This window comes from Filicampus tigris, chromosome 9 (assembly GCF_054856515.1).
Source record: "Filicampus tigris isolate MCC_2025a chromosome 9, RoL_Ftig_1.0, whole genome shotgun sequence".
NCBI lineage: Eukaryota > Metazoa > Chordata > Actinopteri > Syngnathiformes > Syngnathidae > Filicampus > Filicampus tigris.
In genome coordinates this window covers 16,124,243-16,144,250 of record NC_141225.1, presented here as the reverse complement: position 1 = coordinate 16,144,250, position 20,008 = coordinate 16,124,243, and the positions used below count along the sequence as shown (strand labels likewise).

General features: G+C 40.7%; 1 protein-coding gene across 2 annotated transcripts in view; it reads right to left on the bottom strand.

The window, feature by feature from the left end:
- Nucleotides 1-169: 169 nt before the first annotated feature.
- The window catches only part of LOC147142249 (RNA-binding motif, single-stranded-interacting protein 2-like), a 34,339-nt gene continuing 14,500 nt past the window's right edge, over nt 170-20,008 (bottom strand). The window contains exons 2-14 of one of the 2 annotated variants that reach the window (XM_086042000.1): nt 17,585-17,754; nt 13,443-13,501; nt 12,812-12,903; nt 9,063-9,220; nt 8,906-8,985; nt 8,707-8,816; nt 8,554-8,597; nt 7,073-7,166; nt 6,925-6,975; nt 6,721-6,831; nt 6,129-6,209; nt 5,300-5,387; nt 170-4,940 (exon numbers count right to left, since the gene is read on the bottom strand). In XM_086042000.1, the coding sequence (XP_085898126.1) occupies nt 5,307-5,387; nt 6,129-6,209; nt 6,721-6,831; nt 6,925-6,975; nt 7,073-7,166; nt 8,554-8,597; nt 8,707-8,816; nt 8,906-8,985; nt 9,063-9,220; nt 12,812-12,903; nt 13,443-13,501; nt 17,585-17,754 (1,131 nt within the window). In that variant the 3' untranslated portion in view covers nt 170-4,940; nt 5,300-5,306. The remainder of the gene's footprint in view (nt 4,941-5,299; nt 5,388-6,128; nt 6,210-6,720; nt 6,832-6,924; nt 6,976-7,072; nt 7,167-8,553; nt 8,598-8,706; nt 8,817-8,905; nt 8,986-9,062; nt 9,221-12,811; nt 12,904-13,442; nt 13,502-17,584; nt 17,755-20,008) is intronic. The other variant, XM_086042001.1, reaches the window with a different exon arrangement.

The window sequence follows — 20,008 nt, the reverse complement described above, 5'->3', positions numbered from 1 at the left end:
AGTGAATTGCGTCAATAATATTACCAACTTATTACATTCATATTACACCTCGCTGTCTTGATAACTAGTATTTTCTTAAAGCAGTAAATTAAAAACTTAGTTTTAGGCCCTCTGGGTGTTGGACGTTAGACCTAACAATAATGCAATGTAGACCATCCACAATGGCTAATTATTGGAACAAAATTTTTTATTAAAAAAAAAAAGTACATCGGACATTTTCAAATTCAAAGATAAAACCAAGACAGAAGGAAATCTTTTCTTAAAATCAATTTAAAAAAAACAAAACAACAACAAGTTACAGACAATTTTAGAAACTCTGGCACAGGAAGACAACAGTAGCCAAGTGGCTTTGCAAAACAACCAAATATCAAAAGCTCTTTCCTCTAACAAAACTGTACAAAATGAGTTCTTGTATAAATAAGAAAACTGTTCACAAGCATGAGGCGGGAGGCAACCAGTGCATTTTCAAAATCTCTGATTCATAGTGTTTTTATTTATTTTTTGTGTCATTTTGCTTCCATTTGTACATTTTAATATGAACTCTGATAGTTATGTTTGTAATGCCAAGACTAAAGATTTAGAAAATGCACACAGGGTGACAACCTACAACCTGTTGAGAAGTCCTGTTTTAGCAGCAAAACATTTTGAAGCTATGAAATAAGCCATCAATCTCTTTCAGGATGACTTTCATCAAATTGTTTTAAGTACAAATAAGTGCATGGAGAGAAACTGTGGACCATTTATCAGAATAGAGTATGACATACTAGAACAATTCAAAGTAACTTTTCACGATGCAGATTCCTTTACCAGCATCATAAATAAACTGTAACGTTAGGTTTGCTTATAATTTGGTAGAAAATGATCAAATAAATAAACACTGCATTGTAACAAAGTAGTCATTTCATAGTTCCAAAATCCTTTTGTGTATGTGTGTGTGTGTGTGTGTGTATGTGAGTGTGTTCAAAGTGATGGCTAACACAATGAATATACCATTTCTCTCATATAAACATTTTCCATGACATACTCCTTCATGGCGCGATTGATTCAGACAACTTGCTAGCCCCTGTGTGACCTGGACAGTTTATCAAACAAAAAATAAAAGTCACGAAAACGCACAAGCAAAAAAAAAAAAGTGAAAGTGTCAACAAAAAGTGAAGAAAATAAAAAGACTATGTACAAAATTTGCTCTCTCAAGCTGCACAAGGTGCTCCTCCTGGAAGCCTGCTAAGCCCACTATCTTTACATGCACTGCAGCCTTCCCTCGTATGCTGTGTCTAAAAATGGTACTTCCCATTTAACAAAACCACTTTGGATTCAGAGTGCATGAAAATACCAACGCCCTTCTGACTCATTCAGCATCGATAAAAGCAGTTTGTCCGGCTCGCATCGCACTTCTTATTGAGAGCAACATATGAACGTGAATGTGTAGGTGACAAAAACCTCTTTGGTTGCACAAATAGACAACATAGCACACAAAACATACACGGAAAAAAAACAGTCAGCGTGTTTTTTTTTTTTTTTGCTGGAGCCCAACCTGATGAACAGCTTAGCTCCGGTCAACCAAAATAATTAATTCAATGGCTTTGCAACAAGTTGGTTGCTGTCACATATAGTGACGATCCCTTGGAATTTTGAGGCAGTTCACACAAAAAAAGAACATGAAGGCTTTGCTCAAATTAGGATTTCCAGATTACTTTGTATCACTCACTAATATATAATGAAGATACTAATGCCCCTTTTCCACATGCTAACATTAGCTTTCCCAGGTGCTGCAGTCATATCCAGTATTTGATGTATTACTCCACCGACTTCAATTTGCTGCAGCGATTGGTTCCCTCAGTCTCACCTTTGAACAAAAACAGCCACATTCTGCGAAGTAAACAGAGAGCCTTGTGCTTCTTTGTTATTTGATTAGCATGTGTTATTCCAACTGAAGCGTTTAAAAAGACATGATTTTTGCAGTTTTACATGCACTATTTGGAGGCGGAAACCGCCCCAACCCGAGGCAAGTCAAACCAAGCCTTTCCGATACTGCGCAGTGGAAAAGGGGCATGAATACCCTCTTTAATGGCACTCTCACGGTCTAGTGATCAATCTCTGTAAAGCCAAGATGTTTAGTTTGTAATGTGTGCGCGAATGAAAGCTCGTGCAGATAGAATGGCTTGTAGTATGGTCAAAGCCTCATTTTGAGCTACGACACTGATGCAGCGTCAGTATGAATGTTTCGAGTCGGCAAAGAAATTCAGCGTTTGGTTCAGCTGTCCACTTGCGAAGGCTTCTGTTTTTCTTTTCTTTGTTTTTTTTTTTACAAAAAGGCTCAACAGCACAACATCGGTACAAAAGGAGCGAGCTCCTTGTGAATCAAAACGAGAGAAAACGCGACGTTGAGCAAGAAAATGGCAAAACTAACACCTACAAACTAACCTCTACTGCTATCTCTCTACAGCTAAAATGTCATCTACTTCTAAAATAATCCAAAAAATAAGGCAAGTTAGCTCAAAAGGTTTTCAAGTGACAGGCAACGGAAACATTTCTACAAAAAACAACAACAAAACAATCAATGAATCACAATCAGGTGACAACAGCAGCATTGAGAAAAGACCTACAGCTCCCTTTGCAACCAGTCACTCAGAAGCCTTCAATTAGAGTTCCCTCATGTTATATTTGAATTGAACAACTGCGGCCATTTCACTGATGCACGTCCTCCTCGTAACAAGAGGACCAACTGAATGATGCTTGAAGATTTACTTCAACAAAACCGCTTAAAACCACTTCTCAACATGGCCGTGAGGAGCGTGAAGAGGGGTCATGCTGATCTACAGCCTGTGTGCACCACATACGCACAACGCGGATCACATCATAACCCATGAAATTTCCAGAAACAGTGTGGAATCCTTGTCCTGTGCCTTAAAAACAGAACGGACTCTTTTGACCATGATGTCAGACTATGTCTTCTTGGGATGATCCTCAACTCCACAAATTGTATTGGAATACGATATAAATAAATGAATAAAGGGTAAAGTGAGATTAATGTTATTAAAATATCCTGCAAACTTGAAGAAAAAAAAAAAGTGGTTCTTATTTGCTTGTAGAGTCAGTAATTGTCTGTGAGAAAAGACAACATAACATTTTTGTGAGCTGACTAGTTCCTAAAATGATCCTTGAAGCAGGATGTACAGATTTTGGCCTTGTTCCGACATCAGAATTGCAAAAAAATGACAAATTGCGGATGAAATCAATGCTTTAACTGTCTTTTAAGAGTGTTTGGTTACGCTTCGGGATTTGCTCTTTTATCTTGAAAATAACATTTAGATTTTGTCCCAAGACTTGCAAGTACAGTAGTAACCTCTGGTTGTACTCATTTTGGCATACCTTGCAGTAGAGGAGAGGAGGGGGCGGATGATAAGTATTTCATTTACAGAACTGGGCATACCGCCGATGTGACGGACCGGTCCGTCTAGCCGTCACTGACTGACGCCCGTTTTTCTGATGGTTGACGAATGACGGGTAAAATCTTAAAATAGACGGGCGATTGAAAATTTGAAATCAAGAGGCGGACCGGCCTATAGACGGATACTAATTTTTCCCCCCCAGAAAAAAAGGCAAAAGACGGACGATTTGTAGTAAAATGCCCAGCTCTGCTCATTTGCATGAACAAAACAGCTCCTCCACCCCCAAAACCGTCTGGAAGGTGATACGTGCGCTATAATTGTTGATGAATTCTTGATGCTTGGGGTGTTTTGACCACAGCATGTCACAGACATTTCATGAAATCAGCGTCTGTTTAAATTTGTCTCTTGTAAGAGAATTAGTAATATGTTTGACACAAGGGAGCTGAGCTGAGAAACTGTAGCACTAAGATTACTCCCATCAAAAATAATAAAACATACATTTCTCATCTCACTTCATATTACATTATTCATTTGTTTACATCTTATTCCATTAGTGAGTACAGGTAGCAGAAGGGTAGACGCAAAAGTGGTCTGACTGTGAAAAGGGTCTATAGTACACTTCCCAAAAATATCAGCTTATCACTCGGTGGCTTCTTTGTAGTCTTTAGAAGACCCCACTATTAAATAACGTCTTTTGTTATAAAGGTTTAAATGGTCTAAAAATTCTGGAAAAAAAAAAAAAAAGTCAAATATAAATAGAAATAATTGATTGTCTTTTGTTCATTCATGTTTTTTTTTTAAATCAGAACAAAAAAGGATTAAAAAGTATAAATAAGATGTGTTTCTATCATTTGCGCATGAATAGAAATCTCTGCAGCAGTTAGTGGAAGAAGTAGATTTAAACGGTTTGCCTCCCACAGTTCCAATGACTTGCCGTCCAGCAAAAGTGTTTCTGTTCGTTTTTTTTTTTAAACCTGTACAAACTGTTGCCCCACTGCTGCAAATAGAATGTCAAACAACAGACATCAGGAAATAAAAAGTTTGCATATTTTACAAAAAAATAAGACACACATTGTGTTTTTACTCTTTTCCTTGAATCACTCTGAAACATCCAGAATGCAATTTTTAAAAAATAAGAATTTGTTATATTACGTGCATAAAAATAACGCTCTGTTTTTTTCCTCCTCACTAATTTTCTCCTTTTTTTTTTTTTTACCTCCAACATTTTGTCATATTCCTTGTTTCAGTTATCAAAATAGATCAGATCTTCTCCGGAGAAGATTACCTCCTTTGGTAGTTCAACTTGTGAGCAGAAACGTTCAATGTTGTAAGTGTTGTCCTGTTTCTTTAAAATGGAAGAAAAAACAAACAAACAAAGAAACAAACACACAAATTTTCGCTCTCTCTCGCACACATGTACACACGTTCCTTTTTTTGTCATCCACGTTTAAGTCCGGATGCTTGGTGACGGTATAAAGCAGAGTTCTTGTTTAGCTGAACCCTGATTGGTTGGATTCACCACATGGCGTAGGCCCCATCCTAATGGCGCTAGAAGAGACCACACGGAAGTGATATTACTAAAAAAAATTCATAAGTATGCACCATGCCATATTCTTATTAGTCTTTACAATATTGTGCATTCAAGCTATCAGGAGTTTTAAATGAACGTTTAGATGAGATTGGCGTGAGCTTTAATAGAAATATGCCTTGTTGCTCGTTATTCTCATGAATTAAATAAGCCTAACCCAAGAGCACTTTCATGTCACCAAATACAATTCTGAATGTTATAAATAATGAGTACATATTTTTGCCACCCACACCACTTTGTTGACCACTTGGCAGCAGCAGATAAAGTAGTTCAGATGTTTTCCATTGGATTGCAATGTGCCATGTGTCAAAATTCATACCTTAGCTTCACTTGGTGTGTTGGTATGAGTAGTTTGTGTGTTCTGTGGGAGTTTCCATAGCAACCTGTTGCTGTTGACCACCGTTCTCCTGAAAAAAAAACAAATGACTAATGATTTAATAAGCTGTCTACTTGCCTCTTCAAAAACAGTTTGTTTCTTACTGATGTTTACAATTCACGCTTCACGTCACGCCCTTCATTTTCACCCCTACGCTGTTCGCCGCTTGCCACTACCATGCCGCTCCCCATTCATAAATGTTGCCCTTTTTTCCCCTGTTGACAGCGCTGCTCATTCTGCAGGTCCGCGCCGCCATTTACTCTGAATTAGCTCATTGACGACGCCCCGCAGGCACAGACGGCCTCATGCAGAGAGACTCTGCCAGGATGCTTCCATTCAGCACTTAATGTTGGCTCTTTATCTAAAGTCTTGTTTTCTTTTCATACATTTCAAAAATGTGTTGAAATGGACTTGTAATGAGACTAAGTGAGAAACACGGAGACCTTGTGTGAGACGATATACAGAACATTATGCCTAATGAAACCAATTGTGCAAAACATCAGAGCAACAATGTAGTCTAAATGTGTTTGTACCTGCCCTGAAACAACTGTTATGAAGACACAAAACAGCCTAATAATCCCCACCCTGTGGGTTTATCAGGACATGAATTAAACCAGTAACAATAATTCAATTCACATTTTCTTCCTTTTGGAAAATATCAAGTACTGATGGATTCATTTTGTACCATTTTATACCATTACAAATGTATACAGTGTGCACTAACATACATGCATCCATTTGTGTCACTCACATACCTCAAGTATAAACATACCTCTACTGGGACATTGGAGGGAGGCACTGGGGTGTACTGGGGGATGTAGGTCCCCTGCATAGTTGTGTTGGCCGGAATATACTATGTGGAAGAAGACAAGAAGACGCAAATTGCATTAGTACTTCAAAGGAATCATTATATTTGGAGGATCGGCATGTGAAAATTGAAGTCTTTTTGGAAAAAAAATAAATACATAGGCAAATATTATGAGAATAAGGTATTTTTTAAATGTAGTTCTTAAAATATGACTCTCTTCGTTGAACCATGAATTTGATATCGTAATACAGTATTACAATATTATTTGGGGAAAAATGTCACATAATCCTCATAAGATTGTGACCCCCTTTCTTGCCAAAACAACTTTTTACCTCTAAAAATATTAATTTGTTACGGTAACATTACAGCTTGTTTTGTCAAAAAATATTCTACTTTTTAATTCCTATGACATCTAGGGGTAGATATAGTAGTTGTATTTAGTTGCCATTAGGATTATGAGGGGATCTTGGAAAAATGTCACCCTTTAAGAAAGATTGTGAGACTCACTTCTTTATCCCACCAAGAACAAGTACAATAAGAGTGTGTGCCTACTCACTGTGCCCGTGCTGCCCAGGGACAGGTGGCTTAGCTGCTGGGCGAGCGGTCCCATCATAGACGTGGGCTGGATGGACATAGCGTGATCCATTGCCGGGGTAAGAACTGTACCCTGTGGATGCAATCAGAGTCTGGTGAGCTAACAAGACCTATACATGCAACCGTAGAGCTCAAAATGACGGCTATGTAAAGAAAGGATACTCACAGCTGGCTGCATGAGGTATGACTGATGGTGCATCCAGGACGGGCTGTGCACCTTTAAATGAGGGACGAATGACAGTAATTGAGACTGCGTATTCAATAATATGGAAATGGAGCCAAAAGACATTTGACATTTGAGTAAAATACACCACCTGGTAGGATGAGACAGGAGAATGCATGTAAGGTGAGAGGGACGTCTGGGCGATCATCCGGTTTGGAGCCAGACTGTATGGTGATGAGTAGAAGCTGTTGAATAGAAGGAGACAAAACCATGGAGCACATCCGCTAATACAATATGATCTTGCTTGCATTGAAAACGTAAACACAGAATGGAAACCCCCACCAAGGCTTTAAAGTTCAACATCAGCTGCAAAAAGTGTACATTATGTGACGTCTTAATCTCCGATCCAGATTTAGAATCGATCCCACATCAACCGAAGAGAATAAAATATAAGCATAACAAATTACAACCGGATATGAACAGGTATTAAATAAGATTTGTCATTTGTGAAATAAAATATCAGAAAAATATTCACCTTGTTTTTTCCCTAAGATAATGTCACCCTTTTTTTAAAAAATAAATAAATGAATAAATACATTCAGCACACTACAGCAAAGAGTGTTGTTAACCAAAAAGTAAAGCTTCAAAATTGTGAAAAAGGAAGCTATTGTCTCCGCCCTCAAATGATAGGGCCGTGTCCGCTGAATGTGTGACACTACTCTGGTGGAAAATGGCTGCTAATGTCTAACATATTTCTTACACTGTTAAAGTTCAGAGGGGAACTTTGGGAGTTCCCTGGCGGTAGGGTAGCTAGCCCATGTGACAATGTGTGACTCTACGGGCTTAACTAGATTCAAGGTTGCCCAAGGCTGCCATAGGGAAGGGCATGTAGAAGCAAGGAGAAAGGTCACAGAGGAATAAGGGCTTGGCTCAAGTCACCTAATTATATCTGCCAAACAGGCCTAATCAAACAACGCCTACATTTCCCTACATGTTTGTGCTCCGAAAATATGCTCCGAAAGAAGCCTCCTTTGGATGGAATACATCCCACTGAGTTTTTGTGCTGTGGAAAGCCTCGGGAGTGGCACTAGCCACTACAGTAGTTAGCTCGCCTCACGAGCTAACAAGCTTTGGCGTAGTACCGTAACAATAACTAAGTAAGTCACAATTGCCCCGGTTAGCCAATGATATAAAGGAGACACTCAAGTTGTTACAGTATATAGTGAGTGGGGGGGTGTGGTACTCATGAAGGACACCAAAGTATGTTACTAGGCACCGTTTTGCCATGCCACAAAAATGTGCAAAACTGAAATGGTGAAAAATGGAAACGCTATATCTCCAAAAATAAATGCTACATACCGTAGTTCTGAGTCTTTGCACATTTTTTCAGCACTCATCTTCAAACATGTATGAAGTATTTAGAAACAAAATCTCTTTTTACTTAAATTTACTTTACAGGGTCTTTAAAGACGAATGTTGATACTGTATGTGAAAAGTTGTACACAAGCCATTGAAGCAAAAAACATCATCTCGACATCCAAGCAGGGGGCAGCATTGTAGCAGAGTTGAGGCGCTGCTCTTATTTGCGTGTAGGTTGGGACTGTTTTCACTCAGGCCCTGCATACCACTCACCCATTTTGTAATGCTGTGGGGTCATACGCCAGAGTCATTCCTCCCTGGGAAAACAATGTGGGATTCAGAACCACTGAGGTCATGCAAACAGCAGTGCATTCAGCTGAAAACTTTACTAGTTTAGAAAAAAGTTCAAATATAAGCGTTACTTACAGTCTCTCCGTCTCTGGCCCAGGGCCTTCCGTTGGGGAGGTACTTCCCCTGGTTCTGCCTCTTTTTCTGACCCCCGTCTGCAAACTTACATAATAACGGCTCTGTGGGCACTGGGAAAGCAAAAGATCAAACAGGTGAACACTGAGACCAACAAAAACAATATCAAGAGTGTGTACTAAGAAAAACTAATTCCACACACCTGGAACTCCCGGTGGAGTCTTGATGAATTTGCCATTGAAATGTTGAATTATGGCCTCACACTTCTCTGTGGACTCCATCCTGGAATAAGAATAAATAAATATATAAACATACTCACACGCATATTCCCTTTATTATTTGAATAGCTGGAGTCTGACCTGGCGAATCCCACACCGCGGCTGGTCCCGTTGGCGTCTCGCAGAATGCGTGTAGAAATGACCTGGCCAAAGGACTTCAGCATGCTCTCCAGCTCCTGCTCGTCCATGGACACCGGCAGGTTGGAGATGTACAGGTTGGTGGGGTCCTGCTCTTGTTGCTATTTGGGAAATCGGGGTTGGTTACAAAAGACATTTGTCGTTGCCATCTTTTTTTTATGTGTCATTTTTAAATACGAGCAGGGAAAACCCCCATAAAAAACACAGTTTTGGGGGGAATTCCCTCAAAGGGAAAATAAATAGCCGTATCCGCAACTTTATCAAGCTCTCTCCAAAAGTGCTTTGTAATACGACAACCCTCCTCCAAGTTTTATGGAAACTGGTTGTAATTTTGCTACCTAAATAACTGCACTCAAAACATTACCGTTTGCCATCATGTTTTTGCACTTGGCAGAGGTGGCAGAGCTTTGACAAATTGACAAAACTTGATCATTTTGGTTTCTGTGAGGGATATGACGTCACAGTTACCGACTGCCTCCTAAAAAATGATAAGACAAAATGGAAAATGTGTGTCAAATAATGTCAAAATTCACTGACGGAATGTAGGACAGAAGCGCTTTAAAAGGATGAGGATAATTTTTATGATTAAGGATGGAGGTACTAGGACGGAAGGGTACCCAAGTCGCGGACGGAGGACGGCCTGGCAAAAAACGGTAAAGTGCCCATCTATGGTTATTTATTGGAGTGCGCAGGCTAAGCTACGTAGTTGGTGGGTACGTCTGTGACTTCTCTCCGTCTACAAACGACACTACTGATTTATGACCTCGTTAAATGCAACCAGTGGGGAACAAGCTTGCTTGTCACAAAATAATTTACACTCATTAACTTTGAAGTTATGTCGATTATTCGTCACAATTCCCAACCTGTCTGTCGCTCTCTCAACTCTTATGCTGTTCAGTGAGGCGGTTTTATATCAGGCAAGGCAGACTTAGACTATTTTAGAAGTTTCTTTTGGTTTACCCTGAGTGTTTACACATTGTTTGTGTCTTCTTGTTGTTCCAAACACACTTAAAGGAGCTGCAGCGCCGAGGGAGAGCACAAGCTATACACAGAAAGCCTCTACGCATGTGTGTATGGCTGCCATTCTGACACTGCCCGTCCCAAAAACAAAACGAAACATTGTGTAATATTGAAATCAAGCTATTCCCTATTAAGCTATTTATATCTTTGTATTATTGGTTCACTTTGTGAGCAATAAAACTTCAGAAAATGAAGAAAATCAAAAACCACCTTTTCGCCTCCGATTTCTGATCGCGTGATCGGATTAGGACAACCCTAGTCATTTTGATCTTAAAGGAGGATACAAATTGTACATTTGTAGAAAGTGTGTTTTATTGCCTCAATAATGTTGGAGCTGGAATGTTAACGAAAATGTACTTTCATAACATGCTCACCATATAAGGCTGGCTTGGCTTACTGTACACATATCCAATGGAAAAAAAACTCTGGGAACAACTCCTGAGCTCATCCTTCAAGCATTTCAATTAATCTCTTTCAATGATATTTGCATTAGTGAACTTTTGAATGCATAAATATCGATGTAGTGTGACCCTCATTCCCATGAATGTGACAAGTACCATCTTGACAGTTTCCTTTGCTAATCTTTTGCAAAGTACATTCAGCAATACGAAACATTTTTCAAAAATCTGTGTGAGTGTAAAGTGTAACCCTGACTAATTTGTCACTTGCGCTAGTGGTACGTCACTGACTTGACTAAGCTGTCTGTCACTTTTAAAACTCTGAACGCACTCATTAATATACTCACACATGCAAATAAGAATTTGTCAACTGGCACACTGCGGCAAAATGTTATCTAATTAAGAAATATTGACAGCTGCGAGTGCATTAAAGCAGAGAGATTATCCTCACACATACAGTTCTGAGACTTAATTTTTGTGGCGCTCGCCGGAAAGTGAAACCGTGTGAGACTGCAGTGGAAGACAGGAAGTCAGGCATGAAGTTAAAGAGTTCACAGAGCAACAGAAGCCTGGCAACTGGGAGCAAAGAGGCTGGGCTAGAAAGTGGAAGGGAAAACGTGCAGAGAGGAAAGGGGAGGGTGGGATGAATGAGTGTCTTCCAACAATATTTGGTACTTGAGCAGGAAATGACAGGATAGGAAGCAGTGGGAGTTTTGACTAATATTAAAGCAAGATGGCTGAAAAGACGATAAATGGGTCTTCTGTATCATCCCATCATTCTTTCATCCCTTCCTCTCTGCCTGATGATTACAGTTATCAAAAAGCGAATAACATTTCTAATCATGCCTGACAGACGCTGTCACGTGAAACAATTCCATTTCAGAAATGGAAAACTTGGTATCCGAGTAACAACACTGGCGAGCGCACACGCCTCTGCAAGTGTTCTGTTTGATTGTTGCGCTCATGCGTTATCAGTTATCCTGAACTATATTGCTGATAAGAGTTGCTTCTATTGTCTGCCAAGAGACACCATATTTTGTCAGTGATTCTCATCATTGTGGGTGCGGCAATTTCAGCAATACGCTGACTGTGTAACAGTGGCAGACTGCTGGAGGTCATTGACAATGTGTAATTTTGTCGAAGGCTGTGTGGCAAGCTGAACAAATAAAACCCACCTCCCTTTTCATACTTTATTTACCCATCACCTCTAATTTCATTCGCTCAAATACCAAACCTGTGGCGGGTAATACAGTTGGCGCTATAGTCCATTCTCTGTCAAGTGTGAGCGCCATTTCAGGAGTGTCGCTCTATGTTAGCCCCATTTGCACAGGGAGGGGGAGCAAAGTAAGGAGTCTAATTTTAATTGTGTCATTGTTCCCCGGGCTCTATAAAATTGTTTCTTTATGTCCTGCACCCTGGAGGCTGCGGTAGCCCATTCGGAGACCAAGTGCATTCTGAGGATATTTGGGGAAAGGTTTGGTCTATTTTGCTTATGGAAAACACAACAAAGCAAGCTACGGTGAAGGTAAAATTGTCAATAGCAGCACTTATTAAAATCAGACTCCTCCTACAACCTAAAGTGACCCAGTCACTCTGAGCCAGCTGTGTATATTTAGGCTTTTATTGTGGTTATCAACACCGCTGCCAGAGCACAAGCTGTCTGGGTGAGTCACGTTGTCGTATCCAGTTGCACTCGTCTGGGATGGAGATGCATGATATTGCGTGAAGTTAGGGTGCAGATCGCTTACAGTGCAGAGGGATACCCTGGTGTTACATTACAGTGGGCACAGGGAGGGGTCAGGGACTCGGGGATGGAGTGAATTAAGCGCGGGCGTCAGCCTCAGGCCTCGGGCCCAGACGCCGGACAATGCCAAGCCATTGTAAGTGCCCCATTGACAGTGGCTGTAGTGGCACCCTCCCTTGTGTTCCCTCAATGGGGAGCTGGAGAGCCAGGGGGATCAGCTTAATGGGCCGACAAGAGTTGCTTTGACTGCAGCAGACACGCGTACAAAGAGCCCTGAGCAAACGCTACAACGGGAACAAGTTAGCAACGTACACAAGCAAAGAGGAGCTGGCGTGCAGAGAAACAAGAGAGGCGCTTGTGAGGAAGCAAACGAAGACAATACGACAGGGTTGGACCATGTGACCATGTGACTGCTGCTGTAAACAACACATTGGTGTTGTCAGGTAGATTTGTAAAGATGTTATAGCAGTTTGTACAGGTCCAAATGAAGCTAAGGTGGAACTTTGTGGAAAAAGTACATGCTATCTTACTTTGGCCATCTGTGCCTGGACGCCACTTGATTTCAGAGCTGTAACAGCTTTCTGAGCTGCTGCCGGACTGTCAAAGTCCACAAATCCGTAGCCTGTCGAATACACACATACATATTAAAGATGTTCAGCAAAATGGTGGACATTTTCTCACTTTAAGACATTGCTCCATAATCAAGGTTACAAGTAATGGAAGCTGGCTAGCAAAACTGGAAGAGGGGAGACCGTACGACCTAAATGTTTTCACTTATTCTGGACCAATGAGCAAAGGGGCTGACCCCTGAGATGGATAAAAATGTGTGGATTTTGTTGCTTAATTCATATTCCACATAAGTAATATTAATCAGAATACCGTATTTAGACTAGCAGGGCTGCATAGAACATAGTATTGTGAAGAAAATAGTTGGGTAGACTTCTCTTTAAATTGTTTGGAATATTGTTTTTTTTTTTACATCAAAAATACATTGTATTTTAATTATGATTAATAATTGATTGTTTACTAGGTTACCATTGAAGAAAAATTCTTAAACTGTCCATCTTATCTTTACATATACGTAGCATCAACCGGTTCGCTGTGTGCAAAACGTACTTGCCAGAGGCTGATGCAATTTGATATGAAAATATGACAACTCACCTTTACATTTGTTGGTGGTTTTATCCAAGATGGCTTTGGTCGACACAATCTTGCCATACCTTTTCAAATGCACAGAAAAAAAACCCATCCTGTCAGTGACTGATGACAAGGAATCTGCTCCTTTCACATGCGTAACGATCCTCACACACTTCCTCAGACGGCATACCAGCATAAACGCACATGCATCGCTTTTACGTCATAGACAACTATGTCCATGTCCACCCTTCCTGCTGGGTAAGGATTCATGGCTTTGTTTTTGGCAGGTGCACGCCTCCCAAGACCAAAGGCTATTTGTCCCAAACGTGTCTTCAGCACACACGCACCGACCGGCACTCCCCTCGAGACAGTTCTCCTTTTGAGTGTTGTCGCAATCAGACCGGGCTTTTAAGTAACCACATAAACTACAATAAGTAGAAACCACTGTACTGCCCTGGTTTCAATAAAAGCCTGTGACCAATGAGACACGACATCGGCACAAGCGTTTCCAGCATGATTCACATTTTGACATTGACAAGTGTGGAGGCTAATGAGGAGTGCATCCACTTTATAGTACAATAGATTGTCCCTGCCTGGCTGTTGTATTTATCCAAAGCAGGAGGCTGGTCTTCCTCTGTTTGGGCGACATGGTGTCTGGGCGGATTGTAACCTGATGCTTCACCCCTCCATTTGGCCTTCCTTCCCTCAATATCCCTCCTCCTTTTCCACCCTCACATCACAGCTCACAGCTGGCTCCTACACGCCTGCCTCGTCCTGGTGGCCAGATGATTTGAATGTGCCCCGTGTGTCTCATGACACCTCAATGTGGCATGTTCTTGTACTACTGTGCCATAGTTCCATGTCTTTGGTTTCCTCTACTCACACATCCGACTACATTCAAGCCAGCCATGCGGCATTTGATTACACACACACTGTAGCAAGAAAAAGAGCTACACTATAAAAACCTTTCGGGGGCATTTATATAACCTGGTTTATCATTTCCCCAAAGTCATCTGACAGGTGTTAAGAGGTGCGCGACTAAAAGCTGACCGACCTCATCATTAGGTACATGTGAGCATTTTCTCTGCCAATTTATATTTTTCCTAAGCCTATGTCCAGTTGTTTTTCACGTTATCATTTTCTTACTGTGGTTACAGTTTCAACCATTGTTTTCTTTAGCAGAACAGTATTGCTGTTATTTTGCCTCAGAGTAGCCAAGGGAGTTTGCAGGTTTCAAGGCGCAACTATTTGTACAAACTACAAAAGCATTTTAGTAAGAATGTGGATTCATAGTTTATTCACCCCAAAAAGATTATTGACTTATACAACAGTAATTGTATTTATTACAATAGTGAAAAGCATTTGGACTGTAGAACATCAAAGGTGCTGCGGGAAATTTAAAAAACAAAATTTTTGCCGGAAATGACTCTTCATAGTCCAATGCAGACGTTGCAAAAAATCTCAAAGACAAAAGATGAGTTCGGCCGTTATATTATTTGGGATGACAAACTAGCTTAACAATAATGCCCCATTTAACATTTAGTATGTCTTCTTTGAGACTAGCAAAATATAAAACAGAGCTCAGTGTGAAAAATATTCTAATGATATGGAATTACTAATTCATTACTTGAGGAAAAAAAAAAACAACATGTTTGCAAACAAAAAGGCACCAGCCCCTGATAAGTGTCTTTGAAGCATGACAAGAAAAACAAAAGCAACGTTTCATGTGTTCATGTTTGCCCTGCCGGGAACATCTGACCAGTTCAAAAGTCCGAAGGCAGTGCTTATGTGACCTTCCACTTAACCCGAGACCCCTCCAAAAGCTCACAACACTGTAGAGGCCACACACACTTAAAAGACAGTCATGACCCACATACAGCTGCTTGACATTCTTTCCCAGCAGGCAGTACTACTCTTTTCCCACTCATTCATGTTTCCGCTTAAAAGAAGCCCTCCCAATCATGTCAGCCCCCTCTTCACATTTCTAACGCCACACAATGACTTCTCTGTCGGCCGTCTGCTTTTACAATCAAGTTCCGGTGTTTCACATACCAAACCACAGATTTCTGCTTCACTTTGATTGCTGTGGCTTTGACAACAGGTTGTACACATGCTGGGTTAAATGCCTCTGAGGATTTGACGCTTTCTTTGGGATGCGCTGGAGCGTCCAAATCTGCTAAAGATAAACTTTTTAAGTCTAGTGATAGAGTGAGGGGAGCCATCGCCGCGATGGAGCCCTGAAGCCCGTACTTGCAAACACTGACACTTTTCATGACGGTAGTTAATGTTCACAAACAAGATCTATGACGTAAAAGCATAGCCTTGAAGCTAAACCACTCATGGTGCTTTATTAATCACTGGTTGGTTGTGAGGCTGACATGTCACTTTTGAGAGATATGTGTCTTGAACAAATGAACAAACGCTGTTATTCCACTTGGACTATCTGTATGGCACACTAAAAGAGACAAGAGCGTTGCGCTATTTGTTTTCTTTTCTAGCGGCGTATCATGAAGCGACAATTTTGAATCTTCTCAACCAACAGCAGTTGATTTATGTCAGCCATATATGATATCAGCTCACTATACTTTCAATCGCTGATCCTGTACAGGTTTATGTTTGAGCTGCAGTCTTTGGGCGACACCAATTCTGGTTGTTCGTCAAACACGGGGTACATGTAGACAAACAATAATTTTCACACACACACACGCATAAACAATTTCGAGGTGTTAATTAACTTAACATGCACGCTTAATGAATCTGGGATGAAACAAGCATACCAGCACAGAGAGAATATGACATTTTCAATACTATCTTGACCAATGTTGCTTCGACAAATTGTGGATAAAGATCTTTGAGTGCATGTTTTATATTTTCTTCTCAAAGGAATGGGCAAAATCTATCCATTTGAAATCTAACCCTCCTCCTCTACTGTCAACTGCATAAGCCAATGTGTTTGTCCAAATGGCCATATGTTATATGGAGCTGTAGCTACAGCTCAAGGGATAAAAATGTGTTGACAACTGTTACAGTCATTTTGTCAAAGTTGATTGGATCCATTGAGTAAGGATGGTGGTTTCATCATTGCATCATTCGTCACTGTACGTTTGTACAATAGATCGCAACACATGCCAGGTCTTTAAAACTGGATCCAGTTGTCTGCAGACAGAACGCTAAATATGGAGTAAGACTCATGCACAGGATGTTCAAGTGAGTTGATAACATCTGCGCCGTGTTGAGCTCTGCTCATCATCTGTTGGACACATGAAATTAAATTGTTCAGAACATAGTTTTATATTAAAAAAAAAAAAAAAAGGTCTGTCGCTGGCCAAATGAATCACCGGATAAAATTAAGGTCGGTTTAATTCAATCTTAACAATTGCAGAAACTCAGTGGATTGTCGGCCAAGTTTGTTAGACTTTTGGTGTTAAGTAGAAGAAGGAGTGAACTTAAGCCTTATTAAGTTGGGAAGAAAAAAAAGAGAAAGAGCAGGGGGCCAGAGTAGGGTAAAGCCAGTTGCCTCCTGTCCTCATCTAACCGTCCACTTTGCGTAAGATTGGCACTGGCTCAGTTGTATGCAACTGGAACGCTAATGCATCGAGAGTGGGATGTATAACACATACACACACACGCATACTACACACACACACACACACATGCACACACTTTGTCATGCTGTGTGATTCATCTCATTGAGTATTTCCATTTTACATTAACTAAATGGGTAAAAGTATTGGAAGACTATTGCAGGAACAAACATGGTCCTTGCCAAACTGTTACCACAAAGTTGGCGGTATAGAATTCACCAATACAATCAAGAAAAGATTGTATTGAGATTGTATTTGGAGTAAATGCGCCCAGCCAGCAGCAGATTTATTAACTAATAATGGACAAGAATGGAATAGTACTTAATTAACTACTACCAATTGACTGCCTTATATGCCACCAATCATTTTTATGCTTTGTTGGGTCATTTAAAAAATCCCTCATGAGAGGTGCGATTGGTAAAAACTGGCAAATTTGACCGTGTTGTAGGCCAGACAACGTTGTGCGAATCACAAGGACCAACGGCTACTATTTACTGTATGTTTTGAGGTCTAAATTTAAATCAAAATTCAATACAGACTTTGCTGATCCCAGTGTTCAAATTGTCAAATGGTTAAACTTACGGCTGGCAGAGCTTGACCAGGTCTTGGTCCGTAGTCCCCGGATGAAGGCCACGGATATACAGGTTGGTTTTACTTAGCTGTTCGCCACCTCCTCCTCCGCTGCTGTTGCTGCTACTGTTGTTGTTGGGACTGGGGGGAGCCATCTGGTGGCCGGAGGACACATAGGCCTGCTGTGAGAAGAGAGGAATGTCAGAATTGGACAGGCACCGCCACAAAACTTGCAGGAAAAAAAACAGTTCTTTGCTTTACCAACACATCTGTGTTGTTCCTTGACCAGTGCTACTTTCAGGATGTTGTTTGCGCAATTCAACACAAATCTCGTGAACACAAATCCAAGCCATGTAGTTTGGTTTGCCACGGTACAGATTTCGAAAAACTGTCAAACTGTAGGAATAAATTGCTAACAAAGTAGTCATACTGCAGACTGTCTAAAGGCTCATTTATCTGGGTTAGCACAGTTTAAGGCAAGTTGAATTAGAGACATTTGATTCCAAAGTAAATTTAAGACCAACTTTTCAATGTTCCCAATTAGGACTGAACGAGTAATTGCATTTACAATATAATCGTGATTTGAGCGCGATTTTGTCATCGCGTAGGCTGCGGTTTGAATAGTCAATACTTTATTAAGAGTGGAGGAGGGAGGGGGACTCACCGAACGCTAAGCTAACACTGTCGCAGCTACGGCATGCTTGATCCTTTTCGCCTCGCATGGTTAAAACTTCCCGCAGCGTGTGTTGTCTACTTTGTGATGTTTTGGCTGCCGTCGTATGTCGGAGTCTGTCGGCGTTGGCGTGTGCCGCCGTTGACTTTGATTTATATGTTTCCAAAATTTTGAACACACACACACACACACAGATGATAGTGTGCGGTTACTTGAGCCATGACAAATAAAAACTCATCCGTGCAAAGCTGTCCAGCGGTCACATATTAAGACCCACGCTAATCGCCCAAAGGAGCGCCTGACTGGCCAAGCCTATTTCTTTGTGAAGGCTGTTATTATGTACAAAAACAGAATATTGTGATGTTTTTTATTTTTTGAGCTTTTTATGTATCGCCAACCTCCCCACAATATCGTAATAATATTCGTATTGTGGAGTTCATACCGTGATATTATCGTATCGTGACATTTGGATATCGTGGCAACCGTAATAACTAGTGACAAATAACGACAGAGTTGACTCAAAATTAAGCAGGTTTGAATTGTGTCCGAGGTATTTTTAAAAAATATTCAGTTTAATTTTCTTGAAAATTGCCTGTTGACCATTCAAGAAATCTGTCAGATCCTCCACCAGTCTACCATTGTCTTCTTCTCCACCCGCGCCCCAACAAAAGGGCTTTGAAAAGTCCAACAGTATTGGTGGGATATTTTGGGATGCTTTCTGATGGAAACATAAAAAAAACTGCCAACTGTACCAAACTGAACTCAATTGATTGGTTGCAACAGAATCTTGAAATGTCTGAACAAACAAAAAAATGCAAAGTAATGATGATTTTCATTTTTTGAAACGCATCAGCTATTTATTTGGGCATCTACAGTGCTGTTGTAAGTGGGAGCAAGGTAATGTGCTTTTATTAGGAGATAAATAGTAAATCTGCAGGAGACAGATGTGCACTCTCTTCAGTGAAAAATGATATCACACAGCGCCCGTGTCAACACTCACCAATAATGCTTTCTGAGGGGAATGCTGGGCCTCTTGGCTGCTTGCGCCATATAGGGGGAAAAGGGGCCTCTTAGGCTCTCTCCGTGTTGGATAACTCTGATTTTACTTTTGAAACCACATCAAATATCTTGTGGTGCATGGCGAAATTGGAAGACCGAAGACAAACATTTGGGGAGAGCGCAATTAATGTTTTGTGCCGCTTGCTTTCTCCCATTTCTGATAACATCTTCAGAAAGAATATAGCGCTTCAAGTACGGTCTTGTCTCTCTTTTACACTTCGAAGCTTTGAGGGAACAAAAACATGGCGGAATTAACGAGAGCAAAAGCACACACCAGGGATTCATTGCGGTAATACTTGCATGCAACCATCTGTGATGGCCTGATCAATCCCTCTTGCTATTCCCAACAACACTCGCCACCACAACTGACTTTAATGCCGCCGGTTACAAACTACGGCTCGTCATGACTCACCAATATAACAGGATATTACGCAAGAACCGGTGAATCATGGATTGAGGCTTTCCGTGGAGAAATCACACAAAATATTGTGCAACCATTCATCCAAATCCATCTTGAGGTGAACAAGGTTTCATAAAAAAAAAGTCTCTCCAGGAATAGATCTATTGGCACTTCATGACTGAGGCAATAAATAGCAACACAAGGATTCACTACAACTGGCAAAGTGACTTATATGAAGTTTATTTTGCCAAATAGTTTTCACGTCCTACATGTGAGGAAGAGGAATAGATATTGTTTCCTACTG